General features: G+C 38.2%; 1 protein-coding gene across 5 annotated transcripts in view; it reads right to left on the bottom strand.

Moving 5' to 3' along the window:
• Nucleotides 1–26,972, bottom strand: part of TBC1D4 (TBC1 domain family member 4) — a 110,801-nt gene that overhangs the window by 30,587 nt on the left and 53,242 nt on the right. For 4 of the 5 annotated variants that reach the window (XM_071549983.1, XM_071549970.1, XM_071549977.1 and 1 more), the window contains exons 2-8: nucleotides 13,349–13,951; nucleotides 11,930–12,019; nucleotides 8,306–8,410; nucleotides 5,714–5,846; nucleotides 3,784–3,875; nucleotides 2,885–2,995; nucleotides 2,125–2,244 (exon numbers count right to left, since the gene is read on the bottom strand). In XM_071549983.1, the coding sequence (XP_071406084.1) occupies nucleotides 2,125–2,244; nucleotides 2,885–2,995; nucleotides 3,784–3,875; nucleotides 5,714–5,846; nucleotides 8,306–8,410; nucleotides 11,930–12,019; nucleotides 13,349–13,951 (1,254 nt within the window). Of the gene's footprint in view, nucleotides 1–2,124; nucleotides 2,245–2,884; nucleotides 2,996–3,783; nucleotides 3,876–5,713; nucleotides 5,847–8,305; nucleotides 8,411–11,929; nucleotides 12,020–13,348; nucleotides 13,952–20,185; nucleotides 20,356–26,972 lie in introns of those variants that run through there. The other variant, XM_071549990.1, reaches the window with a different exon arrangement.

Raw genomic sequence — 26,972 nt, 5'->3', positions numbered from 1 at the left:
CTCTCCCCAACATACACTGACTTTTCCTTTTTATTTAAACCTTTTTATCTACAAAGAAATGCTGAATGCCAACTTAAAAAAACAACAACAACCAAACCAACTTAAGTTCTTCCCTAGTCTCTTTGTTACTAAATGTGTTTTTAAATGAAGAGGGCAACTTCTGCATAATTAGCATCCACTACATGAATACCATGTGCACCTGGCTTAAAGAGGGAAAACCCCACTACACCAATAGGTACTTAGTGCTTAAATACCTTCAGCATTATCCATTAGGCTTGTTGTAATAGCCTGACGAAAGTCATTGTGTATCATGTGTATGCACATAACATACAGTATGCATGCACAGAGGTACTTGTATGTACTTGCTTTAACCAAATAACTAGTGGTTGAGCTGCACTGCAAATAATTTTTCTTGGTCTTGCATTGTGTAACCCTTAAGAGGATTAGAGAGGATGAACCCCCATATGTAACGTGATTCACTGCAACATACGCTGTTCCTGATCTATTGCACTGTCAGTTAAAGATGAAACAACATTCCTTACAACAGCGAGTTCACTTCATAAATAGCAAAGTTGAAATGGCCCTAATCCAGATTCAGGTGACTCCTTCTCTTGTACTCAATCATGAACTGTGTAGGTCCCTATAATATGCAGCATGTCACAGTGGCCCTGGTGAGAAGAAAGATACTATATAAAAACCCTCCAGTAATTATTTATAAGAAGTTTCCCTTCAGAGACAGTTCAGTGTATTTCATCAAATGATTTTTCCTTGACACGAGTCAGGAGTGCCAGTATACATGTCTATGCTTTACTCAGGTATTTCAGTGATACACACTTGTTCCACAATCACCACAGGGTTCATGACCCACCATCGGAGCTAGGTCACTTTTCAGTCACATGTCCTTTAGATGTGGAAAAGAAAACAGACTCAGCAAAGGCATGCCTGTAGCTGTCACCATTTGATGATATTCCAAACCACCAAAACTATCCAGATCTTCTGACTGTCATCACACTCTTTTGCTCTCTATTGCGTATGCTCTCTCCTTCTCCTTCTCTCTCCATATTCAGACCAAGTCCCTAGTTCGTAAAACTTGGTATACAACAGAGGTCAGACTTGAGCAGGAGAGTTTTAATACTAATTTCAGTCCTAAACCAAATGGACACCTAACTCTAAATTTTAAGGATTCTCTCTGGAAAACACTGTTTTGCTTCCTTTATAGACAAATCAGTGGCATCCTACATTTGTAGGTTACTTTATGACACGCCTGCAGGACAAGCACAACTTAGGACCTGATTTAGCACAGTACTTTTAAAATTACTAGCAGAAGGAACTTAATTTCACTGCTCCAAATTATATTTAGATCTCATCATCCAGTGCACACAGCTCATCACAGTTTCTCTGTAATGAGACACTGGATGCCAAGCACCCAGCCTTCTTCAGTTACTCCTCTATATGCCTCTCCTCTAACTCACCCCACTGAGCTGAGGACAGTAAGCAAACCCTACAATTCAGACTTCTTTATCAAAAGGATATTGAATATCGGAGTTTCAGTAATTATCTGCAATTTCACATCATATCTGGCTGGGAACATTAAAATGAAGAACAACTCAATTTTTTAGACTATTGCTTTTTTATTCCCTCCAAAAGGAACTTTTTTACTACTATCTAAAGATTCTTCGTGCCTAGTATGAACAATTTTAGCTATGAGATGTAAGACATTACTTCTCAGAACAGAAAAGATTTCTACTATATGCAGGCACATCTATTCACACTTTCAAAAAATGGTAACGTGTCTCCATGGGATCATGCAACCATCCTGATTAAATTTTGTTCTGAAGCAATACATCTGATAATGCTCAGCTAACTCACTTGCTACCTACAATAATGTTCATTATTCAGCAGTTTGTCTTTTTTCCTCTCTGTATGTCTGGCCTTACCATAAACTTTCTTGTGCAGTTAAGTCACAATCAACCCAGCTGTAACTCTCAGATTTCAAAATAGGACAAAAGGGATATTGCTTCACTAAGCATTTATGAAACTGAGGCGAAAACAAAAAATAATCTGATAGGTCTTTACTGTCAAGGGTATCTGGCAGAACTGATGACAATGAATTGTTAATCTTACCCTTGAGAAAATATTTTCCAAAGAGCTAGTCAAGGATTTCTTGGCCTTGTTTTTCAGAATGTCAAGTTTAAACCTGCCACCACTGGTGGTGCTTTCTGGAATCGCACTGTTAGAGATGACCTGTGGAAATGAGCAAGGACACAACTCAGCTTTGGCAGTTTTTTTTCATTGCAAAGGCTGTTTCCATAGACTAGAGCTGAAACCAAGTTACATAATAAAGACCATACCTTTGGCCCTTATTAAAAAAACACCACAAACCCATCACTCCTCCCTCCAAAAAATAAGAAAACCCAAAGCAAAAAGCCAAAACACACTCCTAAAAAATCAAACCCACAGTTAAAGGCACATTCCATCCCTAAAGAATATATTCTAAAAGTATTTCAATTTAACAATACTGTTACCCATTTCCTTTGCAAGATGAGCTTATAATTGAACATTGAATCAGTACCCTCTTCATTCTTATTTTCCCTGAACATAACTGCTTGGGAGTGGAGATGAAGGAAGAAAAGGAATAAGTGTCCTCACACCATAAAGAAACAGACCTAAAAGTCATCTTTTTTGCCTTCCTTTGTTCCCCTCTCAACTTATAAAACCCCCGTATGGCACTGTAAGTTAAATCAAATTTCTTCTCTTCCATAGTCCTTTCTTAATTACAATACCCAGCTTTAGTTGCTTCTGAAGAAATCTAGCATTGGTCCTGCTAGTAATTAAGACTGTAGGATGGGAAGAGGTAGAGGGATAATACAAAACCAAACTTTACCGATGGTGCTTCACCAATGTGAATGTGCGTTTTCTGCTTAGTTTCACAGAGTTGACGAAGATGTAAGATCACAAGTTCATTTTCTTCCTGGTCATTGTCAGGCTTCATTTTCTGTCAGTAATAGCAAAAAAAGGAAAATTTGTCCTTTGTGATTTGATTATTTTTCCTTCCATATGTATGTATTCTTTGAAATTAACATACTGACACACCAAATGCCAGAGTGCACTGTTATTATGTCAAATTGCAATACTGTCTCTGTGCTTTCATACTCTCAAGCAAAATAAAACAAAAATGGAAACACATTACAGGCTATAGAGAGAAGGGAGCCTTACACCCATATATTTTGTTTTCTAAGGTTGTTTGCCACTGTATAGCCTTATAAGTGGCATAAAGAACTCAGGAAAACCAAAGAGCCATTCTATTCTTTAGGCAACTAGAGAGGAGAAAAGCCTTTGGAAGTCTAAATAATTGTAGAGTTCACTCACTTGAATACATCTGCTTACACAAGAATGATGTGTCAAAGTAAGTCAAAAAAGACAAATTCTGAAAATGCCGAACTTGTTCTTGATACTTTCATGTCTCACGTACTCTCAACCCGCTCCCACATCACTGTCAAGTGGGGAAATGTGTTTACAGACAAAAATCTAAGCTCAGAAAAAAATATGCTCTGGATAAGAGCACACAGCATCTCAGAAGACATGGGAAACAAAAAATTTCCAATAGGAGTGCATCAACACAAGGTTAAATTGGAACATGATATTTCAGTATGATGTTTGGTGGAAAACCAGTAAACTCTAGATCAACTACATAACAAACTGAACATAATAAAAAGCAAAATAATTTAGTCCATTTTATCATGGTCTTTTTCAAATTGGGAAGAAGAGCTTCTAAGGTATTACCTGAACACGTTCAAAAATGTCTGCCTGTTCATTATCAGTTAGCGATGACAGATGTCTCTGAATTACAAGTTTGGCTCTTGGTGGATAGAGACCTGAGAAAAGAAAGAGTTGTTAAACCTTCTAGATTCTCAAAGGATCTATTAAAAACCTTTTGAGAAAAATGATAGTAGAAGCTATAAACATTCATTTAATAATGACAGTTGTGTATCTGCAGCATATATGATACAAAATAATTCAGGTTTTGCTAACCACATGGCTTTGTCTCCTTTCTTTAGCAGTAAATATGTATAGCAGCAGCTTACTGGCTGGTTCCTATGTTAAAGGTTGTGCTCCCTACTCCACTGATGGCTTCTGTCCTAATACCAAGAGATCAGTGACAGCTGGAAGCCTGACAACTGTATGGGAGAAGGAGAAGAAAGCAACTGGTCAGGCTTCTAGGAAGCTACAAAATTGTGGGCAAAACTAAACCTTTAGAACCAAATGAAGATACATATTTTTCCATCTGAGATAGATACCATTCATAGAAAATTGCTATCAGAACAGATAAAAGATTTTTCCAAACTCACAAAAGTTTAGGTTTGATTTTGATAAACTAGACTCAAAATAAAGGAGATGGATAGAAACAAAGGGACACTAAAATTCATCTTTCAGTCACTAAGTACTATTACAGTACTCTAGTTGTTGCTCTAGGAGAGATTTTATTTTGATACTGGATACTTAGCCTGCAAGTACCTAATTCAAGATACTTATACTGCTTGATACAGCAGACTCTATAGTTTATCACTTACAGAAGCCTTTCCCAGTTAAGCTTTATCACTTCTGAATATCTGCTGTTAAACCCAGAAAATATCAGTCACAACCTAACAAAATTTTACTCCACTAGGATTTCATACTTTGTTTTTCATCCACCAGAGGGAAGCAAGTAGCAACAGTGACTTTCAGTGAATGGGAAACTGGCAATATTGAGCACCATCATCATCAGTGCAGAAGATACAAGATTATATGCTTTTGTAACATACCTGCTTTTTTTTGCATACAATACTTTGCAAGGATACATAATAGAGTGGCTATAAAAATAGAGCCCTACCTTTTTTTTTAATTCTACTTTGTAAGACTTTTTGCCTATGTTCTGGCATACTTAACTTTCAGAGAAACTATGAAGGTTTGTTTATTCATATCTGAAGTCAGACAGTTGCCTTAACTTTCTTCATTAGATGTGTCCTGAAGTTCTGCCAGGGGAGGTTTAGATTGCATATTGGAAAAAGGTTCTTCACCCAGAGGGTAGTTGGGCACTGGAACAGGCTCCCTAGGGAAGTGGTCACAGCACCAACCCTGCCACAGTTCAAGAAGCATTTGGATGATACTCTCAGGCACATGGTGTGACTCTTGGGGATGGTCCTGTGCAGAGCTAAGGGTTGGATCAATGATCCTTGTGGATCCCTTCCAACTCAGCATACTCCATGATTCTGTGAAGTCTCCTAACTTAATCATTTATTTCCCCAAAATATAACTAGTTTTCAAGCGTGTGAGAGAATAAACACAAATAAGGAAAAAATAACCCCACACAGGAAAGAAGGAACACACAGGAAAGCAAAATCCTTTTTGATCACAAGTGTCTTTTTATGACTCATTTTGAAATGATGCAACTTGAGAAAAAATCCAAACAAATGGGAGGTAAACTGGTGGGTTTTGCTGCTCTGCTTAACATTCAAGAAAAGCATGTTGATGAAGGAGTATGTATTAATAACAGAAGCTATGCTATATTTGGTTGCAGTATCATTACTACTAACACTTCCACCTAAATACAGAGAGTGCAAAGTGATGGTAAGAATTGCTTATTGGGATACTTTTCCTTCTGTTCTTATATTGTTTAAGTTATTCTTCTACAATAATCAGCAAAACATAATTAGAAAGTAAACTCATCTGCTACCTTCAATTCTTTCACAAAGTTTGTGCAACGAATGCATAGGGCAGGCCTCACACAGTTTAATCTGCGTCTTGGCATTTTGCAGAGCAGCAGCAGTGCTAAAGGCTTGTTTCAGGGTCAGCATTACCTCATCAACCTATATGGGAGGGAGGGAAAAGAGGATTTAAATAAAAATGCATGTCACATACATGAAATTTATAAATCACGTCATAAACAGGTGCTTTAGAATAATTAAAAAAAACCTACAAAACCATACTAAAACCCTTCTCCTGTTTTCTAAAGAGATCAAGGTTGTATTCCCAGCTTTCTACCTTTTCTGTAGGTGCTCACCATCTTCAAGTTCAGCCAGACAGTGTAATTTTGAGTATCTCACTGCATCTACTTAAACTTACTGGGAAGGCAGCCACCATTTTAAGAAGCTGCAAGTGGGAATTTTTGGCTTGAAAATATGCTGGCTAAATAAAACTCCCTAAATTCTTTACCTTCAAGTTTCACCTGTAAAGTGCACATGGCTCCCTTTCAATGGCTTTCCTCTCACTGCTCTACCTTTTTCCAAAAAAAACCCACAGACCCATCCCTGATGCCAGACAGGAACTTCCCACAGCAGTTCACTTTTCTCCAGGCTACCAGACTGGCTACCAGCTTCATTACAATCACAATGCAATCTGCCCTGGTATTTCCTCTGCTGCTACCACAAATACAGCAGTGCTATGTTTCCACACACCAGCACTGAAAAAGCTCAAACTTTTATCTAAGAAAGGTTGAGGTGACAACACTTCTCCACATTCATTCAAATATACTCCTAGATCTTGTATACAAAGCATTTGGAGGTCACCTGTCTGTACTTCAGGGGAATAAAATGCTTATTAAAAGCTGTTTACTGAATCTTTGCATTACCATTGAAAGGAGGAGACAAGAGTTTGAGAACAAGTTTAGAAAAGTAATCGGTATTCTACTTCAGAATCAGATCCTCACTCCTACTTTTTTATGAGCAGGAAGAGGAAAGTTGAAATATTTCAGACACACAGTTTAACACTGAGAACATTGAGACTTTTTTGAGGGTCTGTCACTTGGGAGGAGAAAATTAACAAGAGAACCTGAATGTAGAAATCTGAACTAGTTAGTGTCCCAGTATGTCCAGATTTGTTTTGTTTATTTTAAAACCCACAGTTGAAGCATTACCAGCAATTTCCAGGTGCTCTCTCTTCTTAGCAATAAAGCAGGACACTGAAGAGTGAATATCCATCTTGGAACATAGACTGTTAAGTTTTTTAAGTAGGCTACAATCCCTTTCCAATGGAAGATCCATGGAACAGTACCAAGTATATGGATTATGGCTACACTAAAGCCATGAGAACTGCAGTACGATTCGTAACTATGTTTGTAAAAACCTACATATGCAGCCTGCCTGGCAGCAGAGAATCTGGAAAGCTCTGCCCTGCCACAGTCAAACTGCCACTGGAGTCCAAGTGAGTGCATCTGAAAGTAGCTCAGAAATGTTCATCTCATACTGCAATGTGGGCATACCCACACATGTTAGTATTAGAAGATGTGAGGAGGTTCATAAATACATTTGACTTATGCATGGTCAGATTTATCAATAGGTCAAATGTAACATTTTCTGTTAGTACAATGATAGAGCTGGGTTTCATATTAAGCTCCCCTTTAGATAAAAGTGAGCCTCAGCTGCAATTGTACATCTAGGGCTGTTAGCTGCTGGAAGTTTTTTGATGTAAATCCATTTGCTCTCAAGGTAATCAATGGATTAACAAATTACATTTTCAGCTAACTAGAAAAGTGACTTTTTAAGTTTAGCTGAAAAAGAGTTAGCAGCTGTTACCACAGCCATCAGGGACAAATACATTTCAGCACAGAAAATAATTTCTTTTAAAGTGTCAGAACTTTAAAATAAAAATGGAGTAGTCAAAATGGTTTCCTGTATGCTCTCACATTATTAAGCTACCTGTTATCAGTTACATCAGTGACACCTGGAACTTCAATTAATTGATACATATTTTATCAAATGTCCGAAGGACTTTTTAGTAGTTACATACATTTACACATACTACAGTTTTCTTCTGTGATCAAATGCTGCTATTTTCTTCTCCTGAGGAACAAAACACTACAGAGAAAATGCTAAAGCCACAAGGCAAGCTAAAGATGCATGCAGGATCAGCCAGCAGTCTAAACCCAATCCTCGAGTGCATGTTTGGGTTTTATCACCAGCTTTGTAAGCAATTCAGTACATGTCTCTACATGTTTAATAGGGAACCATGTCTCTCAGCAGTTAGAAATGGAAGAGTTACAAATACAGTACAAATATGCTCAGAGTCTGCATGCATGAACACAGCCATATGGACTTGTTATCTTTATTATTAATATATGCATCAGCCAAGTCGCAGATTATGGCTATGTAAGAACGCAATGTATGCACGTCCTATTGCATATATGCATATGCACAGCTGACATCTTGCACTTGAGAAGAGGTGACCACTGAGGTTCAGCTGACACAGCAGAATTAACAGATTCCCATGGTTTAGGAAATGCTTTAGAAATCCTCCAATGAAAAGGTTAGGATCATTAATTAATACTCACCAGAGACTCACTTGCACACTGGAACACATAGCAAACATATTGGCTTAATCCAGGTTCCACAGACTCGCGACAAATGAAACCAAAGTGATCAACATGTTTTATACCCTAAAAGAGTTCAAAACCAGCATTAGTGGACTATTTTATAAACAGGTTTAGTTTCCAAAATTGTAACAAAATTGTAACAAAAATTGTTGCCAGGCTGCAACACTTTCTTGCCAATCCAAAAATCTGAGAAACTATAAACACATACTCCTAACAATCTACTTTACAACTATACTATCATTATCTTATAAATTGCCTGTTGTATTTAAAAGTTACTTAAAGATCTTTATACAATCAAAACGAAAGTTATACAGCACCAGACCTGGACCTGAATTTCTTCCATTAGAAAAGCTGGATTTTCGGGGAAGTGAACTAAAGACTGCTAGGTTGTATTTGGAATTGACTCCACAGCAAAAACTTTTTGTGATAAGCCCATGCCAAAACAGAGGATTGGAGAAGCATCAGAATAGCAACAGCGCTTTGCTTTCCTGTAATACATGTTAAGACTACACCAAAAAAACCCATAGGGAATAAGTGGTGACATACAGAATTCGAAGCAAACTCTGAAATAAATTCTTTGAGACTGAGTTACATACCAGAAGTTGCAAGACTTACTACACATTACTACTGTTGTTTTCTTTCAAGATCTTAGTATAACGGTTTGACAGGGAACATTGCTTTGCTAAAAACAGCACTGAGAAGATCAAAGAGAGCTGCTTCCTAGGAAGCACTATATTCCCAGTCTCAATTCATGGAACATGACTCACTATTGTTAATGCTTTTGCCAATGTTTTTATCATCTGAGTATAGTAATAGTAGATTTTCTCCAAATGAAAGCCTAATCTCTCAAGTTCAAATACAGCAGAAAGCAGAACTCATTTGCTTGGATCCATCTCCAAAGAAAACACCTATATCATAAAAAGAGGAGGCAAAGCAACTTGCCTGTCACTACAGAAAACACTTTTGACAAAATTGAAAATGCAATACGTGACAGACTGAACATACTCTTACTACATACTGTCATTATTAAAAAGAAAATTCAAAAAGTTACATACGTGCCACTTAAAACTTAACAGAAATGCAGAGGGTGTCTAAGATGACACTAATGACATTAGTTTAACCACAGTCCATGCTAGGCTCATTTTCTTGTGACACATGAAATCTTCAAAAGCATAAAATAAGAAAGGTCAGATGCATACACATGTTGATCTGTAGGTCAGTGAAGTGTTGACCTCTGTTTTGCAAGGAAAACATATTTATTTAAGGTGGTTTGGTGAGATTCCAGTTCCCTCATTGCTTACAGTGGCTGAACAAGCCTACTGCTTTCTGACTTCTCAGTCTCCACAGGAGAACATTTGAGGGGTGAGCCAGAGATGACATTTGCACTACTGAGGTATAAATAGCACAGCACGTTACTCAATCAACAGTACTTCCATCACATTTCTCAGAGAGAGTAGCTGGAACTTGTCATGACAAAAAAGCCAGTTTTATGTTGTTCTGTGTTCCCTCAAGATCAGCCCAGCTGCAACAAGGAAACTTCTACAGTTGTCTGATACCTAAGCTTAGACAGCACACACAGAGGTTATCACCAATTATATTTGCTGCTTTGACAATTACACGGAATGAAGGTAATTAATTGAATGCAGCAGATCAACCATGATTAATCTATAGAATAGAAAATAACTTTATTAGATCAGACTAAGGGAATCCAGAAAACCAGAACATCTCCTTTTCATTGTTTGTAAAGTTTAAAAGAACAAATATTCCTAGACTGCAGTCCTACAATACACTGTAAATCACTGTCCTATAAATCCGTAACAGAGAAGCCCTGTGGCTAGCACTAACTTCTTAAGAGAAGAGGTTTATGCAACCAATACTTAGTCTTGAACAAATTAATGTTTCATTTCTATTGAACACAGAACCCCCTTGACTTCTCTAAAGCAGCTGTTTTGCATTAAAAAAAAAATCAAACAAAACCCCCTAGGGTATTGTTGGTGCCTCTTTGAGTTACTCAAGAATGCAAAATAACAGAAGCTTTGCTCCAAATGAAGGCTCAGCACACAGCATTACCTGACACTATTACTGTACACAGCTATTTTCCTGAAGGAAAGCTGGCCTTTGAAGGCCTGCCATGGTCTTGCTGGTCACCATGCTTTAAAGTCAGCAGAACAAAGGTTGCCACTGCTTAGAACTGTTTTGTTTGACTAATATCAGTACATACAACCTAGGAGCCCCGTACCTAAAGCTGAAGTGTCACTTTTGCTTAGTTCAGTACACCCAAAAAGCAGGAGAAGACCAAAGCTGTCTGCACATTCTGCTTTCCAAATCCCTGTTTTCAGAATGTCTTTTATCTGTACTTATTATAAAGCTATTACTATTATTTGATTATACTGTCCCATTCTGTATTTGCACTAACCTTTTTCACTACCAAAAGCAATACATATTGTAGTTAAACAGTAAAGTCAGTTTAAGGATCTGGATCTAGTTGGTAGCTCAAGACTCCACTTGAGTTGCAAGTATTGACCAGTTCTTAATTTGTATTAGCATTGGTAGCCCAGACATGCAAGAGCAGATTTGTGATTAGCATTAAAATCAAAGCACTGGGGAGTGAAATATAAGTTGAGTGAATGCTAGAAGGGTACTTTAAACTAGAATAATAGTATTTAAGGAGGCCTGAAGTGATGTATGTGGCATGGCAAATGAAAGGAGGTAATAAAATAAGACATCAAAACAAAAAGTGTCTGCAGTACCAGGTGTGGAACAACAGCAAGATGGAAAGGTGAATCCCTCAGCTCTGGCATTTGACTTTACACATCTATTGCCACATTCTCCAGCAGAAATGATGCAGGCAAACTGCTGGTTTACTGGACAGCTAATCTGATGCTCTCTTCCTTTCATTCTGAAGGCTTTCAAGAACTTACCTGCTCAAAAACAGCTCATTCAGAACATCCTAAAAAGCTACTTCCAAAAATATATCCAATGCTGTCCCAAAGTAGAACACTTTATACTTTGTTTGCTGACCAATGATTGAAGTTGACACTACCACAGCTCAGACTGGTTATGTAGTACTCAACTTTTCTGTACTTAAGCTCTTTGGAAACTACATTACATTCTTTCTTTTGCAGTATCTAGTTGAAACTGCTACCAGAGGAGTGAAAGCTCCAATTTGAATATCTGCTTTCACTCTTGTAAAGGCAAATCGGTAATTCCAGTCTGCTGCAACCGTTTGTGAAGCAATGTCAGTTTAATATCCAATTTTTTCATACTCCCCAAATAAGCTGATATATCAAACTTCATGCATGATTTGGGTATACATTAGTCACAATCACCTCCTCCCCCTTATTTCTAAATTAAGCAGTCAATGGAATAAAACAATAATTTACTCTTATTAAGGGTAAGTTAGGATAAACTGTTTTTAAATGGCCTTTGAGACTCAATAAGGAAAAACAGCACAGAACACTGAAAAAGAATTGAACATTTCTTTTTTTCTCCTGCCTATAGACCAGAAAGGCAACCCAGCTGAAGAACAAATGAAGTATTTTTCTCTTGATGATCTACATGTTGGTCCTTAAAAATGCTTACCTGAGAGCATGAGGAGATATCTTTAAAATTCTTTTCAAACACAACAGATTTGGTGTCTGGACTGATGAGATTAACTTCAAATCTTCCAACCTGAGGGGTAGAAGAGTAAATCTGGATTATGGATGTCTTGAAGGCACAGCACTGACAGCAACAAAAATGTCAGAATCTAGTCCTTTCTTGTTCACACAGAGTACCTCTGGCACAACAGCTTATTCAGCAGGAACAAGGGTGCCATAATTCTGCCCATATTGAGTAAGACTATTTCAGCAAGAACAATACACTAAGTTGAATAGAAAAAAGACTTTGAAAGAATACAGCTTTTCTTCTCCTCCTCCCACCCCTTTTCTCTTTAAGTTATTTTGGTCCAAAGATCCTATTTGAGAGACGATATTAAAGCCTTTAGCAAACAATGTGGCTAAATTAAAAGCTGCAATGATTTTTGTTTTTTAAATTATACCATAGATTAGCTGAGAAACTAAGAGGAAACTTTTTGGTTTGTACTAATTCCAGATGAGAAAGAGTAGGTTCTGCAGCAAACTTTTCCAGCTTTCCCAAGCTTTTCCTCAAGCTTATGGAACTTATTTCACAGACTTCAGAGAATTTTTCAGCTAAATTCATTACTAAGACAGCTGTGGCTTTCTGAAGGGCAATGAATTCTCACTTCGGTTATCATTCCCCCAAGAGAATAAAAGGCAAGAAGGATCTTTAAAACAAATGGAATGACAAAATCCAGGCATTTAGTCCCCTGTTATTTTAAGGCCCAAAGACTTTTGCTTTTATGGATCATCTCCTTTACACATTATTTTGTTTTTTCAAAATAAGCTCCAAAGATGTGAAAGGCATTTCAGGCAACAGAAGAAATAACCATTGAGGTCTGAAGGAAAAAATCTTCAGTGCAGAGATGTTTGAGTACTCATCTGGGAAAGACAAGACAGTACTACAAATTATCACAAAGGGGCTGGCTCAGACATAAGGCTGAGAAAGTCTTACGTGAAGTCATGAGTTTCTTTTTAAGTGCTCATAAAAAGAGGCTTTGTTTGCATGGAAGTCTTTATTTATTATCTCTTTGAAAGAATACTCACTTTTATCCAGGCAGGTTCTAGGTCTCACCAATGCAGACAATCCAGAACCGCACATAAAATAATTACTTCTCTAAAAACTTTGCTCCTTTGAAGTGATTACTCTACAAGTACTTACTTTTTCTTAAAATTTATCTGAGCTCATGAGTTGAAGTGACTTCCTTAAGAAAGTTCAGCTACTTATGTTCCAATCATTTATGAACAGATACATAAATATTTATGACAAATTATGAAACCACACTGGATCCATATTACTTATCTGGCAAAACTTGCCTTGGCTTCAAACTGCACAGGGGAAGAAGATATGGTACAACAAGAAATTGCTCATGCCAGTACACACCTGGAACAACATCGTCCTGTTCTTCTCAGAATCAGAGGGCTGAACGTGACTGGGTGCACTTGCATGTCTTCTGCGTGACTGTATTTTCAGGTTTGTGTCATGAACCCTTCTCTGCGTAGCTGCAGTGGCACTGCTGCACCGGGAGCGGAACTCTTGCTGCTCATCAAAGCCAGAGTCCTCTAAAATCCTCTCTGGAAAGAAGCCACGAGTGCTGGCCAGGTTGGCCAAGTTGGTCTGGCTGCCAACTGTAAATATTGCAGCATGCCCTGAAGTGTTATTTGGGCTGTCCAGCTCCTCAAAAGGGCTATCCAGTGGAGAAGCTGGCACATTTTCTTCACACAGGGGCAAGTCCAAACTTGACTCATTATTGCGCTGCTCGTTTAGTAGTTTCAGGCGCTGGCGCTCATGAAGGCTGAATTTCTCTATGCAGTCATCAATTAGCGTGGAGGGAGCTTTCTTGTGAGCCACTGTCACCTTTCCACAGTACAAGACCTCAAATTTCTGAGAGTCATAGAAGGCATCTTCACTATCCTTACTTGGTTTGGCATCTTCTTTCAGTGCTGCTTTGGAGACTTGTCTTATGCTGCTGATGACATCAGGAACCTAAGGGGACAGTGTGAAAGGCCTGCTTAGTAACCACAAATGAGAGAGTGATACGTCTAGGATTTGTTAAGGTAAGTATTTACACAAGCTATTTCTTCAGCAGAGTGCCACTAGCTTCTTGGCTAACAATATAAAACCAGTAAAGTCTAAATTCTGCACAGGTAAATTTACGCATTGGAAGCAAAGCAAGTAATTTCTTATTTTTTTTCTGAAAACCTGTTTCAGAACATAAGCTTTCAAATTACCAGAAGGTCTACTGACAAATATTCACATTTTTTTCTGTTTGTTTGTTTTTACTGAAACCACCTTCTCTTTTCCCTGGTCCTCTGCTCACATCAGCATGTTTTACTGATGTATTTTGCATACGGCCATCACTGATCCTTTGTTTTATTTTGCAGAGCCAGATATTCTATTCTTAAGACTGTTGTGCCAACAGTTCTGTGAAAAAGACCAGCAATCTCCATCAGTTTCAACTGACAGTTCAGGAATATGAGTAGCAAGAATATGGAAACTTTACTGAAGTAGCATGTACAATTGCATTAGCTCTCATTTATTATCTACTACAAAAACCTCACCCCATCCATCCTATGACATAGTTCACTTTAAGGTCACACTGGCCTGCTGTCTCAGTCATCATGCAATTAAGAAGCACACCTAAATCTCTCTTCTCTGTCATTCTTACCTACAGATTCCTACTAGACCCTGCACAAACAAACTGCACCTCCAGTAGAAACTCCCGATTTCAGCTCTGTAGCACCCAGTCTTTAAAAGACTTCTGGTTCCTCCTCCATTTTATCCCAATCACCTGGAAGGACTCTACTTTCAGTATCAATGTATTTAACATGCAAGCCCCGTTTTCATTTTGCCCTCACTAAGGAAAACAACGATGTATCCAACTCTGCTGACTGCAGATCAGGGTGACACTAGTTTCCCTTTTGACAGTACCTACTCTTTTTAACCAGATCTCTTTCCACCACATCTCATTTTCTCTGTAAGGATAATGAAAGGCATCATATTACAGGCATTGGTGAAGTTACTACTGACAATGAGAGAAAGAGAGAATATCTACAGAATTTTATTTGCAAGAGAAGTTGGTTTTCAACATTCACCTAATTCAATATAACCAATCAACAGCTTTTGTATTCTATACAGCTTCCCGTTGTATCTTTAATATTTAATATCTTTCAAAGAATTTTTCTATTAAAAAAGTGAACATTGAAGTCACACCTTAATAAATAATCCATGCTCCCTACAGTATCTCTTTCTTTTAGTCACATGATACCAGTTGAAGCCTTGATACCAAAACTTTTACAAGTCACAGTGGAAAATTACCTCGTCTTAATTCCCATCTCCCATTACACACTCCTCATCCCTTGGGCATTCAGCTCAAATCTGCTTCCACTTCATTTATTGCAAAATGAAGCTCAATTACCCTAAGGTCTATTGACTGTTTGGCTTTTATCCCTAGAGATGTCATCATCATCTCAGTTTTCAGTGAGGCTAAAAGTTAAGACTTAATATGACACAGATACTAGAGTGTAACTATTATTCACTCATTCTCACCAGGCTGCTTCACCATCATCCAAGGTGTGCTTTCTCCCAGCCATGCAGCTCAGCTGGACACGAACAAGTCTCACTTCATACACGTCTGTTCATATTCCAGGATGCAGCTCTTTTTGCACAGAGAGGCCTCTTATTCTTTTCATGGCCTGTGCTTAAAGAAGCTATAAACTCCTTAGTTCTCTATTTTAATGAAATTCAGAAATTAGGTGTCTTTTAATTAACATTTCCCTTTTAGAATCCAGAATCTGTTACAGGGCACTTCACATATATTTCTATTCAAAGTACAGTGACAAATGATAGTTATTCAAATGCATAAATTCTACATACAATCAACTAGAATAAACTGTTTAATCAGTAACTTGTATTTTTTCAAAAGTGTACCACCACTTCCACTTCAATAAATGGGTTTTGCCTCTTGCTTATCACTTCTAAGACAAAAGACTGGAAGTTCTTAAGTCTTTCTAAGAATACCTAATAGCCTCCTAACACATCCTTTCCCCTCTCTCCTCTACCAGCAAACGTCCAGACAGGCTGGGGATGAGACACTTTCAACTCTACCATAACAGAAATATGCATCCATTCCCTCCTCTGTCAGAGATCTCACCCACAAATACACACACAGAGTTTTACGGAATCACATTTCTATTTAGAAAACACCACCTATCCTGCTGTTTATCACTTGGTTTTACTTCCATCTTTTCCAGACTGTGTATATTCTTCAGACATTAGGATTTAAGTCACAATTGCCATTTCAGAATCCCTGCTCCCTGTATAGCTTTTGCATCACATAAATTGTTACAGTATTTTCACTTAGCACAGAGGGATCCTAGCATTAGGGCAGGGGTTTCAGCTCATACAGCCCAAACAATCCTTACTCCCTGCTTTGTTTAAATAAACTTTTTTACAGGTTATTTAGAGTGCTCCCTCATCAGTATTCACTTTTTTTTTCTATTTTTTGACGTATACACAGAACTGAAAAATCAAGGTGAAAATCTTGAGACCCATTTTATCTCTGTAGTTATGAATATTTCTCTTATATACAGATGAAGATGAAAATAATGTAATACAGGGATGTCACAATCGATAACTGGTATCTGTCAGACAGCCCAGAACCAGTTCCAGATGCTTGTTGGCTGTTTCATGGATACTCTAGATAGTATGGTGTGAAAAACATCTTCAGGTATAATATGCAAGGCAGATAGTAATGCCGCCAGGCTATTTGTCATACACATGGATTTTATTGGTCTTTAGTACAGAATAACTGTATACTGATGTTATAGAATACTGATGATGGTGTACCCAATGATTGACCATGTGCCAGCTTGCACTGTTAGACCTGACCCTCTTCACTTCCAGAGTGACACTTCCTTATTAAGAACCAAGAACTACAGCTATCTGAGATTTACCTGATCAGATTACAGTATTTTCATTTAACGTTTTAACTTTGAACAAAACCCATAACCGAGATCAAGTGGAATACAAGAGTTTGTATCTGTATTTTCCCGAAATGCAAGATACAGGAAAAGTTACAGTATTATCAACCACAGTAATCATCCCAATATGACTTTTTACGTATTTCTTTGGCATACATAACTGTTTTTGACATTTTGCTCCTCTGTATATCAAGAAGCCCCAGTGACAAAAGTTTCACTATCAAAGTTGTGTAACTTTTTTGGATTTGAATATTAGCTTACTGTTAATGTCAAAATTGCAGGGCAAAGTTAGACAACATAATAAGCAGAATGGAGCTTACAAAATACTGAATTACTGGATGAAAATGCTTAACTACGTTTAGAAATCAGTTGAGGAGTATTAAGAAGACAGGCTCTTGAAACAGTCAAAACTTATTAATGTGTTTCCAAATTCTAGGATTTCCCTGCAGCAGACTCATGAAATTAAGCAGCCAAAGGGGAGAAATGGGATGCTTATTCCTGAAACATACAGGGCCACTGCAGGTTTTCCTGGACATCTACTATCAGCTGTTACAGCAGAACAAAAAAGAAGTTTAATGAGTTATCACACAGGTTTTCAGCATTCACCTGAATATTAAGAAATTAAATCCTTAAAATATTTTAGCAATTAATCTATTTAACACACTCAGATTTTTTTTGTGAGGCCTTGAAGACAGTTATGTCAAGAAGGAAGACTGGATTAAAGGGGACTAAATAGTGTTTGTATTTTCAGGGTGAGAGAGGCACAAATCCAGCCCGAATAAACCCAGTGGTGGTATGGCTGGGACAACGCAAGAAGACTTAATTCTCCCCAGCTTTACCTCTCCCAAATCTCATGGTCTAGGGCCCTATCACCTTTTGGCAAATATTTCTGGACAGAGGAGAAAATTACTAAGTCCCAAAGGCAGTTGCAGAGGCTTCTCAGGCTAGAAAGGTAGGAGCTGATGGTGAGGTGCTGGTACAGAAGTTCTTAAAAGCAGAAATGTAATGTAGGCCATTACCATGTGTTTTATTCAAGAAGTTTCCCTGAGCTGTTGAGGAGTAGCAAACTATTATAAGAAGCAGAACAAGGCAGTTACCTCTCACCCCAACACACTCAAATATGCTGAAACAGCACACAAAGCTTTCTCTAATATAATAGTGACCTCAAGCTTAAACAGTTACAGGCATCCTGAACTTTCTCAGGTGTTAATAAATTGAAACCAAACAAAATGGATGTGAGACCTTCAGATGAGCTTTCTTCCCCTCCAGGATGTCAAGAACTTACATGTCTGTCAGGAGAAAGTAGCAGCACCTGTACTTTAAGACCCTTGAAACAGTGCTCCTAGGTAACTCCTCAATCTGTGAATAGAGCCAAGAGAACTCAAGAGCACAGATCTTTCTTCAGGGCCTGTATCACACAAATGCTAGAGGCCAAAAAGACAAGGATGGACAGTGGGTACCATAAATGCAAAACTTACACCTGTGATACTGGTTCAGCTCCTCAGTGTAAACAACACTGTAAAACTTGGTCGAGGAGAAAAAGACCAACCAACCAAAAAGACCCCACTATGAAAACCAACCAAACAAGACTGCGAGTTAAGAGGCAAGTAGTAAGAGCTCCATAATGTCATTAGAGAGGGCATATTTCACTCCAGGGAAATACAATCAATCTAGTAAGACTAATTAAAGGGATAAACCCCACACTTGGGAACCCAAATATAATTCTTATTCATATTTGAGTAGCCTAAGATTGTATGAAACACTCTTCTTCACCCAATTACATCTGATTCATTATGTGGCAATTCAACAAGTAAAAGTTAGCTGTACTCAAATCAGAACAGATGGCACTGGCTGAGTTCTGCATCACCTACAATTAGATTCAGCTCTGAATAAACAATGTAAGTAAAGCATGACAGGTGTTACACTGTCACAGACTCTGTTTACTACAGGCAGTACGCTTTTGATAAGCTGAAACCAATGACAGTATCAATTTTAGCCAGAGAGTCCCCATACTCTTCTATTTCCACCACACACCTCCCCCTATGACCTTGGTTAGAGACCTTACTGCAGCACATCATCCATTTGGCCAGCTAGTGCAGAATAAGGTCACAGCACTCAGTCCTGGTGAGAAGACAGATATATCAGTACCCTAGATATGTTAATTCCAGCTCTGGAATTCATGGGCTACATTTAGCTCAATCCCTTGTGACTAGACCTGTAACAAGGTCAATACATAAAGGAGTGCAACCACCTTCCTTGTGCATTAGTAGTATGCTTCACAAAAGGCATGTGATTAGTGCTGCCAAGAACTAGTATTTTCACATTGCAAATATCATTTTAACCAATGTATCTAATGGAAGGTCTTTCATTTAACCAAAGTGAAGATTAAAACCAAAGAGAGGACTACAGAAAAATAATTAATACCAAATTCTTCTCATATCACGTAAATGGGATTTTGTTAAAATTAATTCCAACTTCAAACTCTAAAAGCCCCCAAAAGATCTTCAGTTATGTTTATCATCAACATCTTGAAGTTGCAAAATAGAGAGGCTGTTGAACCTACTCATGCATGCTGAAGCATAACAGTAGGATAGTTTGTCACAACTCTGGAATAGGCAGCGCATCTCCATGGTGACTCTGCCTGCTTTCTTCAACAGCAGTAACAGAAGTTGAAACATTAAAAAAAAAAGAGTAATAACACTCCCTTTGAATTTACAAGAGCTTCCAGTGAACAAAGGTGGAACTCCCCTTTTTTCTGGAGGGATAACTTTCAAGTGCATCCCTCAATAATTACTGATCAGTGCTTTCAATTCAATACAAATTAAAAACCTGAATGCTATGATATTGCAAAGAAGAACAAAATTCACTAGCTGTATATCATTATTTACACAGCTGGGCAGAATTCCACTGTGCAGAGAAGCTACAGCTCTTTCTAATTTATTTCTAGCTTCCACATGGAAAATTTCAGTCTGGAAATAATTAACAAAGCAAAGCCCCTCTTCATATCAAAAGGCTTATAAACATTACCATGTCTGTGAAGTACTAATCTAACAAACATGCCTAACAAATCTGTCTGCTTAGTGACAGCAGTTCTAGCAAGGCAATTATTTTCAAAACAAGCAAAAAGCTCAACCCCTTTCACTCCACCACCACTCAAGGAGCAGTGTCAGATCCCTTCCACCGCACAGAGATGCGAGATGAATGAACTTCACACATGCACATCAGGAGCAGTCAGTACCTTCTGGTGTGAGATCCAGTTCAGCAGCAGAGGCATGTCCAAGCAGAACTGTCACCGAACGTTAGCGTCATGAACACAAGGACTCAGGAATAGGTTCCTGGGTAAGTGAATGCAGAAAGGTCCCCCTCTCACAAAGGGCTGGCAGTGCTGTCACAGCATTTCCTCAGGCTCGTTTCATGATATCCCAGCTCTAGCCAGAGCTCCGCACAGTAGCCGTTATTTTTCAAAAGCCAAGTATTTCCTGACTTGGGGATGGAAGCACACGCGCTGCCTTGGATTTGAATAATGCATCCCACTCATGATCAAGCTATGTATACATCAAAACAAACAAAAGAGAAACAGGATACCATGCAGAAATCAACCTTGTGCCTTGCTCATTACTGGGAGTTTGACATCACTCAATTACAAACCAGCACAATGTGAGAAGAAATTAGGAGAGATTGGACATGACTCTCCTTTCAGTTAGTGTTAACCTGCTATCCACAAGATAGGAGAACCCAGACACAGCAGAAACATGAAGAGAGACAAAATAAGCCACATATCACATCCTGCTATGTACCAGGCATTGAACACCAAGGCAAAGTTCTTATCTTACAAAAAAACACACCCAAAAGCCAGTTAAAGTGCAGATACCAGTAACTATTCTCAACTAAAAAGAAGGGTGGAGGAGGGAAAAATTGTTTTCCTTTAACTGCTATGTTTTTACTGCCATCCAGATAGCATACTGCTGAAAATTCATACTTTTCTACTTCTAAAATTACTGCATTCTGCTTCCCACTCTGCTGACGGTGCTCCACTTGACAGTTTTCACCATTAAAAATGCATCTTTTCAAAAATGCGATAGAAGACCAACTCAAAGAGATTCGACTTACGCAGTCACACAAAAAGTTGCTGACTTCATTTATGTTAAAGATATTTAGAAACTAGAACAGAAGAATTTGTCTCTATCAGCTGACTTTGATGAAGAAATACTATCTTCTATTTTACAAAAATAAAGAGGATTTGTAGCCAAGAGAAATGCTATCACAAAGAGAAAGCAATAACAGCCAAATTACTGAGCACTTCTGTAATCCATCTGCATTTAGTGTATAGTCTAAAAATACATTTTAGAAAACACAAAATCAGGTTCTCAGCAGGCAATAATAAGCATCTGCCATCAACTCTGATTCATTCTGCTGCATGTCTAGGCTAACACAACACAAGCCCAGTAAGTAGCAGGAAAGCTGGAACACAGGGGCTGGCAAAGAAAGATTCAGTGAAAGCAGTTTTTGCAGTTTCAAGCTGACTGTCACCCTTGGCAGCTAGTGCTTTCACATTTCTGCTGTTCCCTATAGGTTCATGAGTGCAGCCAAAGCTTACAACATCAGAAAACACATAGGGAATACCCATTAAAGGACTGCATGCAGTAAAGTTTTGATTTCAGGAGACAGTCTTCCTTCTATTTGCCTGGCCTATATCTTTTTCAGGCGACTGGTCAGCACTCAGTTAAGTTTGTTAAAGAACTGCTGCAGAGCAATGCATGTATTTTACTCTGACATTCAACCTCATAGCATATATTGAGGAGATGACAGGCTCTTGCTGAAGGCAAAACTGAAGACTATAAACCACCCTAGAGAGAGATACATTTTTAGATGGGTAAGCTAAAATAAAATAAAATTCAGTTTTGAAAATAACTTACTCAAGATCAACCCAAGAGTTACTTAGACTATTTAGTTTTGATACAGCAGAAGAAAGTACCCCACCACATTACCAAATTTGCTGCTGGAAACTTGGGGATCATCTAACATGTTCTGTGTTTAAATAAGCAGTACAATGATAGAGGCGGGATCAAGTTACTTAACAGGAAAGAATCTCTAAGAGTTACAAGACTGTTTATATGCCTGAGCAGACAACAGATGCCTTTTTTCATACTTTTATGCAAGCACTCTACAGTGGTTTATCAAAGAACTTCAATGATGGCAGTGAGAGCACAGCTGAGCAAGAGCATTGCTTCAAGTAAGGAAGGTTCTTGCACTCCTGTGTTTAGGCCAGTCAGGCTGATGCTCTTCCACCTTTCAGATACAGCTCATATTCATTCCGCTTGAATACTCTGCAATCCATAGAAGGGTCAGTATAGAGGTCTCATGACAATCCTTATGCTCTTTGAATATGTAGATTAGTGAATCTCAATTCACCTGCCAGTTTTATCCTTAGAACATTTGCAAGTTTGTTTCCAAGTTTGGGACACAGTTCCCACTGAAAGATTTAGCAAAGTACAGCTTGTAACATCATTTCTTCTTAAACTTTCAAACTGCTTTAACTCAAGTTTTTCCAAACAATAAAAGCACAAATTCAGATATTAACTAGTAATTTCCTCCTGAAAACTCCACTTTAACTTAATTTGGCAGTTAATTTTCTAGTAAGGGGTTTATTAAAGATACTGTTTTTAAGAACTCCATCATATTTAACATCCTATTTTTAAAAGTACTTGCCTGAGAAGATAAGGCTGTCACGTGGGCAGTCCCAAACAATTAATACATTCTCTGCATTCATTTCCTTTTTTGGGGGAAAAAAAAAGTTGGAGAGCTCATTTAAGTATTTTGCCCATTTATGGTCACTATCCACTTCTCAAATACAGATCAGAAGATCATGAACTTCATTTTAGCAGATTTAAAGTGCTAAGACTGAAACAAATGCTCTATGCACTATATTTAAGAAAGTTTTTATTCAGTAGTTTCAGATAGAAGTTGTCAAGATTTTAACTCTGTTTTTCCCTAGTCAGGAGATCAAGGTTTCAAGACACCTACATGGCAGATCATGATGACTCCTAAAGTGAGTATCAGCCTAGGTTTGGTTGAAACACACGATGATATCCATGGATAATGCCACTTCTAGAACTCATTTACGACAATAAGCATCTTCTACTATCACTGAAGGAGAAGGTAAGTGGTTAGTAATTCAGCGCTGACTCTGGGAGATGGGAAAAATTAAAATCTGTTCAATCTAAGAGATCTAGCAGGTGACTATACACTTCATCCAAAAAATGTCAGTCACTTGCAGTAACTTCAAACTCCCTTAATGAGGCTAAAAGTTCCTCAATGACATGAAACTAAGGAGTTGGGTCTTTTCCTGTTTGTTTTCCCACAAACTCTCAATTGTGATATTGAGAGGTTTCAGACTTGTTACAAACTTTCCTTAAAAATGGCTCTGCTTACAGAAAGTTGGACACCAAAAACAGTGTCAAGCAGCAGGCAACACTGCAGCAGAGACAGAAGAATTGTTATTACTGTGTCCATGACTTCTCAAAATAACATTCACTAAGAAACTGTGAAAAGACCAATGCACATGATTTATCACAAAGTGGTACAGAGTATAAAGAAAACAGATGGCAATTTAATAGCATCTCAACAGCTTTTCCACACCTGCCACGTAAAATTCACTAGTTTTCTAGCAGTTTGGAAATATGCACTTATGCGTGTTCCAGCTTATCTGATAATCTCACAGTTCACAAGAGCAACTGCATTATCTTGTGACAGTATCAAAGGTCTAAGCCCCCAGTAATACAATTAACTTTACCCAGCCAGCAAAGAACCCTAACATAAACACAGGGAGAGAGGATTTCAAAGCTATACTCATTCAGATGCTAAATTCCCAGCTGCTTTGAAATGAGGTGGTGGGCAGAGCAGGGAACTTCCACCTTATTAGACTTCCACCAGCACAGAAGGCTTGAATCACCACTTTCCCTGGGAGTCAGAGGAATAATGAGTATCATGCCTCAAATCAGAGATAGAGTGCAAAACACCAAGCACTGCTCTCACTGGCAGTCACATTGGTCTTATCTTTTCAATCATTAACTGTTTAAAATGCTAAGATTTCATCAGCTGCTTATGGCAGCTGAGAAAAGAATGACATAATTAGATAGTTGTGGTGATCAAAAGTAAATCCATACAGACACAGCTGAACGGGCAAGTATTTAAAATTTAATAGCGAAAAATAATTAGATGTGTGATCCTTTTACTTTTTCACACGGAGTTTGCTGTAACTACTGTGAATAATAAAACAAACAAACAAAAAACCAAAACCCTCAATTCACAACACCCAGGGGCAACAGAAAGGGAAATGCTTTCCCAGAAAGCTTTGAGACAAATGAGTCAATGAACTAAATAGACAGTAAGGTCCTTTCAAAGGCAAAGCTTCAGAAGGCCTGACCAGTAGTGAAGTGACATCATACATGAAGAGTAAGACAAGAGTCTGATAAAGACTCATGAGACTACTTACATATAATCCAGAAAAACCTGTGAGAGCTTTTTGTTTTGGTTATGAATATCGTTCTATAAAACTGTATGGAAAAGGGGAGCACACAGGCACTTAATTGCTATGTAAGAAAACCCTAATCTGATTTGATTGGTATTAAACTGATCTTCCCAAGTCGAGTCTGTTTTGTCCATGATGGTGATTGCTGAGTGACCTCTCCCTGACCTTACCTCAACCTATCAGCATTTCATTGTATTTTCTCACCCCTGTCCAACTGCAGAGTGGAGTGACAGAGCAGCTTTGGTGGGCTCCTGGTGTTCAGCCAGGGGCAACCCACTACTCTAGTACTGTTAGCACATCTCACCTGGATACCTACATAGTACGGTACGTTCCCTGCATGTAAAGGAGAAGGGCAGCGTAGTCCTAATGTCTAGGGCTTGGCAAAAGCATGCTTAGATACAACATGGCAAATTCCATCATGTGGCTCCCGTCTGGCCTGGAAATTAAACTCCTATTTCTGGAATGATGGGTGTGGGTTAGGGATGAGAAGAGTGACTTTGCCACTGACACAATAGTGTTCTCATGACGTTTCAAGGAATTATTTGAAAGGATAATATAAATCTCATTCACTTCAGCTTACCACTGGAGTTTCTTAAATAATTTCACCAAAGGTATTGCTTGTCATGCTTAGCTGCAATCAAAGCAAGATACGGCTTCAAGTAACTTAAAGTTCCAGAAACAAGTATGCAAGCTGCTCTTCTTTCATAAAAGATGACAGTCTTCTCTGGACTGAGGAACTAAAATCTCAGTTTAGCCATAATTTTTGTCATTCTACAGCTGAAGTTATCTTTACTTCCAAAAGCCTAGATTATGAAATACTTCTCCCTGCAACTGAAAGTTGGTTTGCTGATGAGAGTCAGCAATGAAAATGTAACTATTAACGGAAATCGGAAAACAAGCTCCCCTGAGGAGTGGACTTCATTCCTCCTGCCCGTCAACTCTCCCTCCCCGGGGGAGCTTAGCTGATCTGGGAATTATCTATGTTAGGAATTTATTCTTGGTCATGTCTGGATGTCCTGTTCTCACTGAAGTCAAGGCTGAAACTTGTTTTGCAAAGCCAGCGAAGAAATGCTGCATCGTAAAAGCAACATTTCATAACCTAGTTCTTTCGGTGCTTCCCAGCATCACATCTTGGAAGACAAGGTATGTCTAACTCACCAAGCCTGTGTTTTCTGTGGTGGGATTCACAAGTATGCCTTCCACTGTCAGCTGTGATACCCATCCACAAGGGCTTCCAAAACAATTCCATACATTTCTATACGGTAGACACTGGTAAACTTCAATGAGGAACAGCAGAAACCTCAACTTCCAGGGTTATCCCAAATGTGACAGAAATATACAACAGTAGTTAGATTCTTCTATGGAACTTCTAAACCATCTGGCATAGTCCCAAATGCTGTTTGTTCAAGAGCTCTCAGGGAGCTGAATCTAGCATAGGACACAAATTGGCTCATTTCTATGTTTTTGCTTTCATAAAAACATCTTGCATAATTTAGGTAACTTCAAAACAGAATTATGATACAATGAAGCAGGTGTAACATATTCATACTTTATCAAGACAATTTTATTAGAACTTGTAAGAAAATAGTTCAGAAATTCATCTAGAAGGAAAAATCTGAAAAATATGCAATCCAAACAGATTCAAAGACCAAGATGGAGTTTAGTTCCTAGTGATTTAAATAAACAGAAATAAAAATGAATACACTAACATGTCCATATTTTTTCATGAACAGAAGCCAGGTCAAACAGGGTATAAATATTTTTTTGTTTGAGGTTTTGTTTATTTTTTTAAGTGGAGGAGACATTTATGAGGGCTTATGAAGCACTGGAGCAAACAATGAGAAAACTGTAGATAAAAATAATAGAAAAACATAAGTGCAGTCATGTTTGCTCCCAAATGCAGTAATTAGTATGTACATAATTTTGCAGTGGCAATTGAGAGCAGCTTTCTGCAGTGCTGCAACATGCCTAGCTGAGGCTGCTCTCCACAGACACTTGAGCCTACATCCTCTAAAGAGCTTTTTACATAATTATTTTCCCTCATGAGAACACTGGGAATCACTGTCTCAGACTTGGATGTTCAATTTAATATCATACTAAAAGTATTCCACTTCTGAAAAGTCTGTGAAGTGATATGAGCTCCTAGTGCCTCTACTATGTATGACAGATAACCTGTGTTTCACTCTGTGTGGAGCAGAGATTTCCATTTTTCTGAGTTTGATATTAGTCTTTCAACATGCCTCCTCTCCCCAGTAAGAGGAAGTATGAAAGAACCCATTTTATGCCAAGGTCCTTATGCTTGTCACAATCCTTGTTCAGTCTGTTTGATTACTTCAAAGATGCATAGCATACATAACACTTGGAATTAAACAATTTGGAATTACTACCAGCATGTAACACTTGAGAAACTGTATTACTTTCCATTTTTAGCAACTTCATGATCATTGTTAGTCCAATTTATTTAGGTGATGCCTGCTCTGAGGCTGACCATAGA

Source organism: Pithys albifrons, chromosome 1, assembly GCF_047495875.1.
Source record: "Pithys albifrons albifrons isolate INPA30051 chromosome 1, PitAlb_v1, whole genome shotgun sequence".
Lineage (NCBI taxonomy): Eukaryota > Metazoa > Chordata > Aves > Passeriformes > Thamnophilidae > Pithys > Pithys albifrons.
The sequence above is the reverse complement of the archived record's forward strand: the minus strand, read 5'-3'. Positions and strand labels throughout refer to the sequence as shown.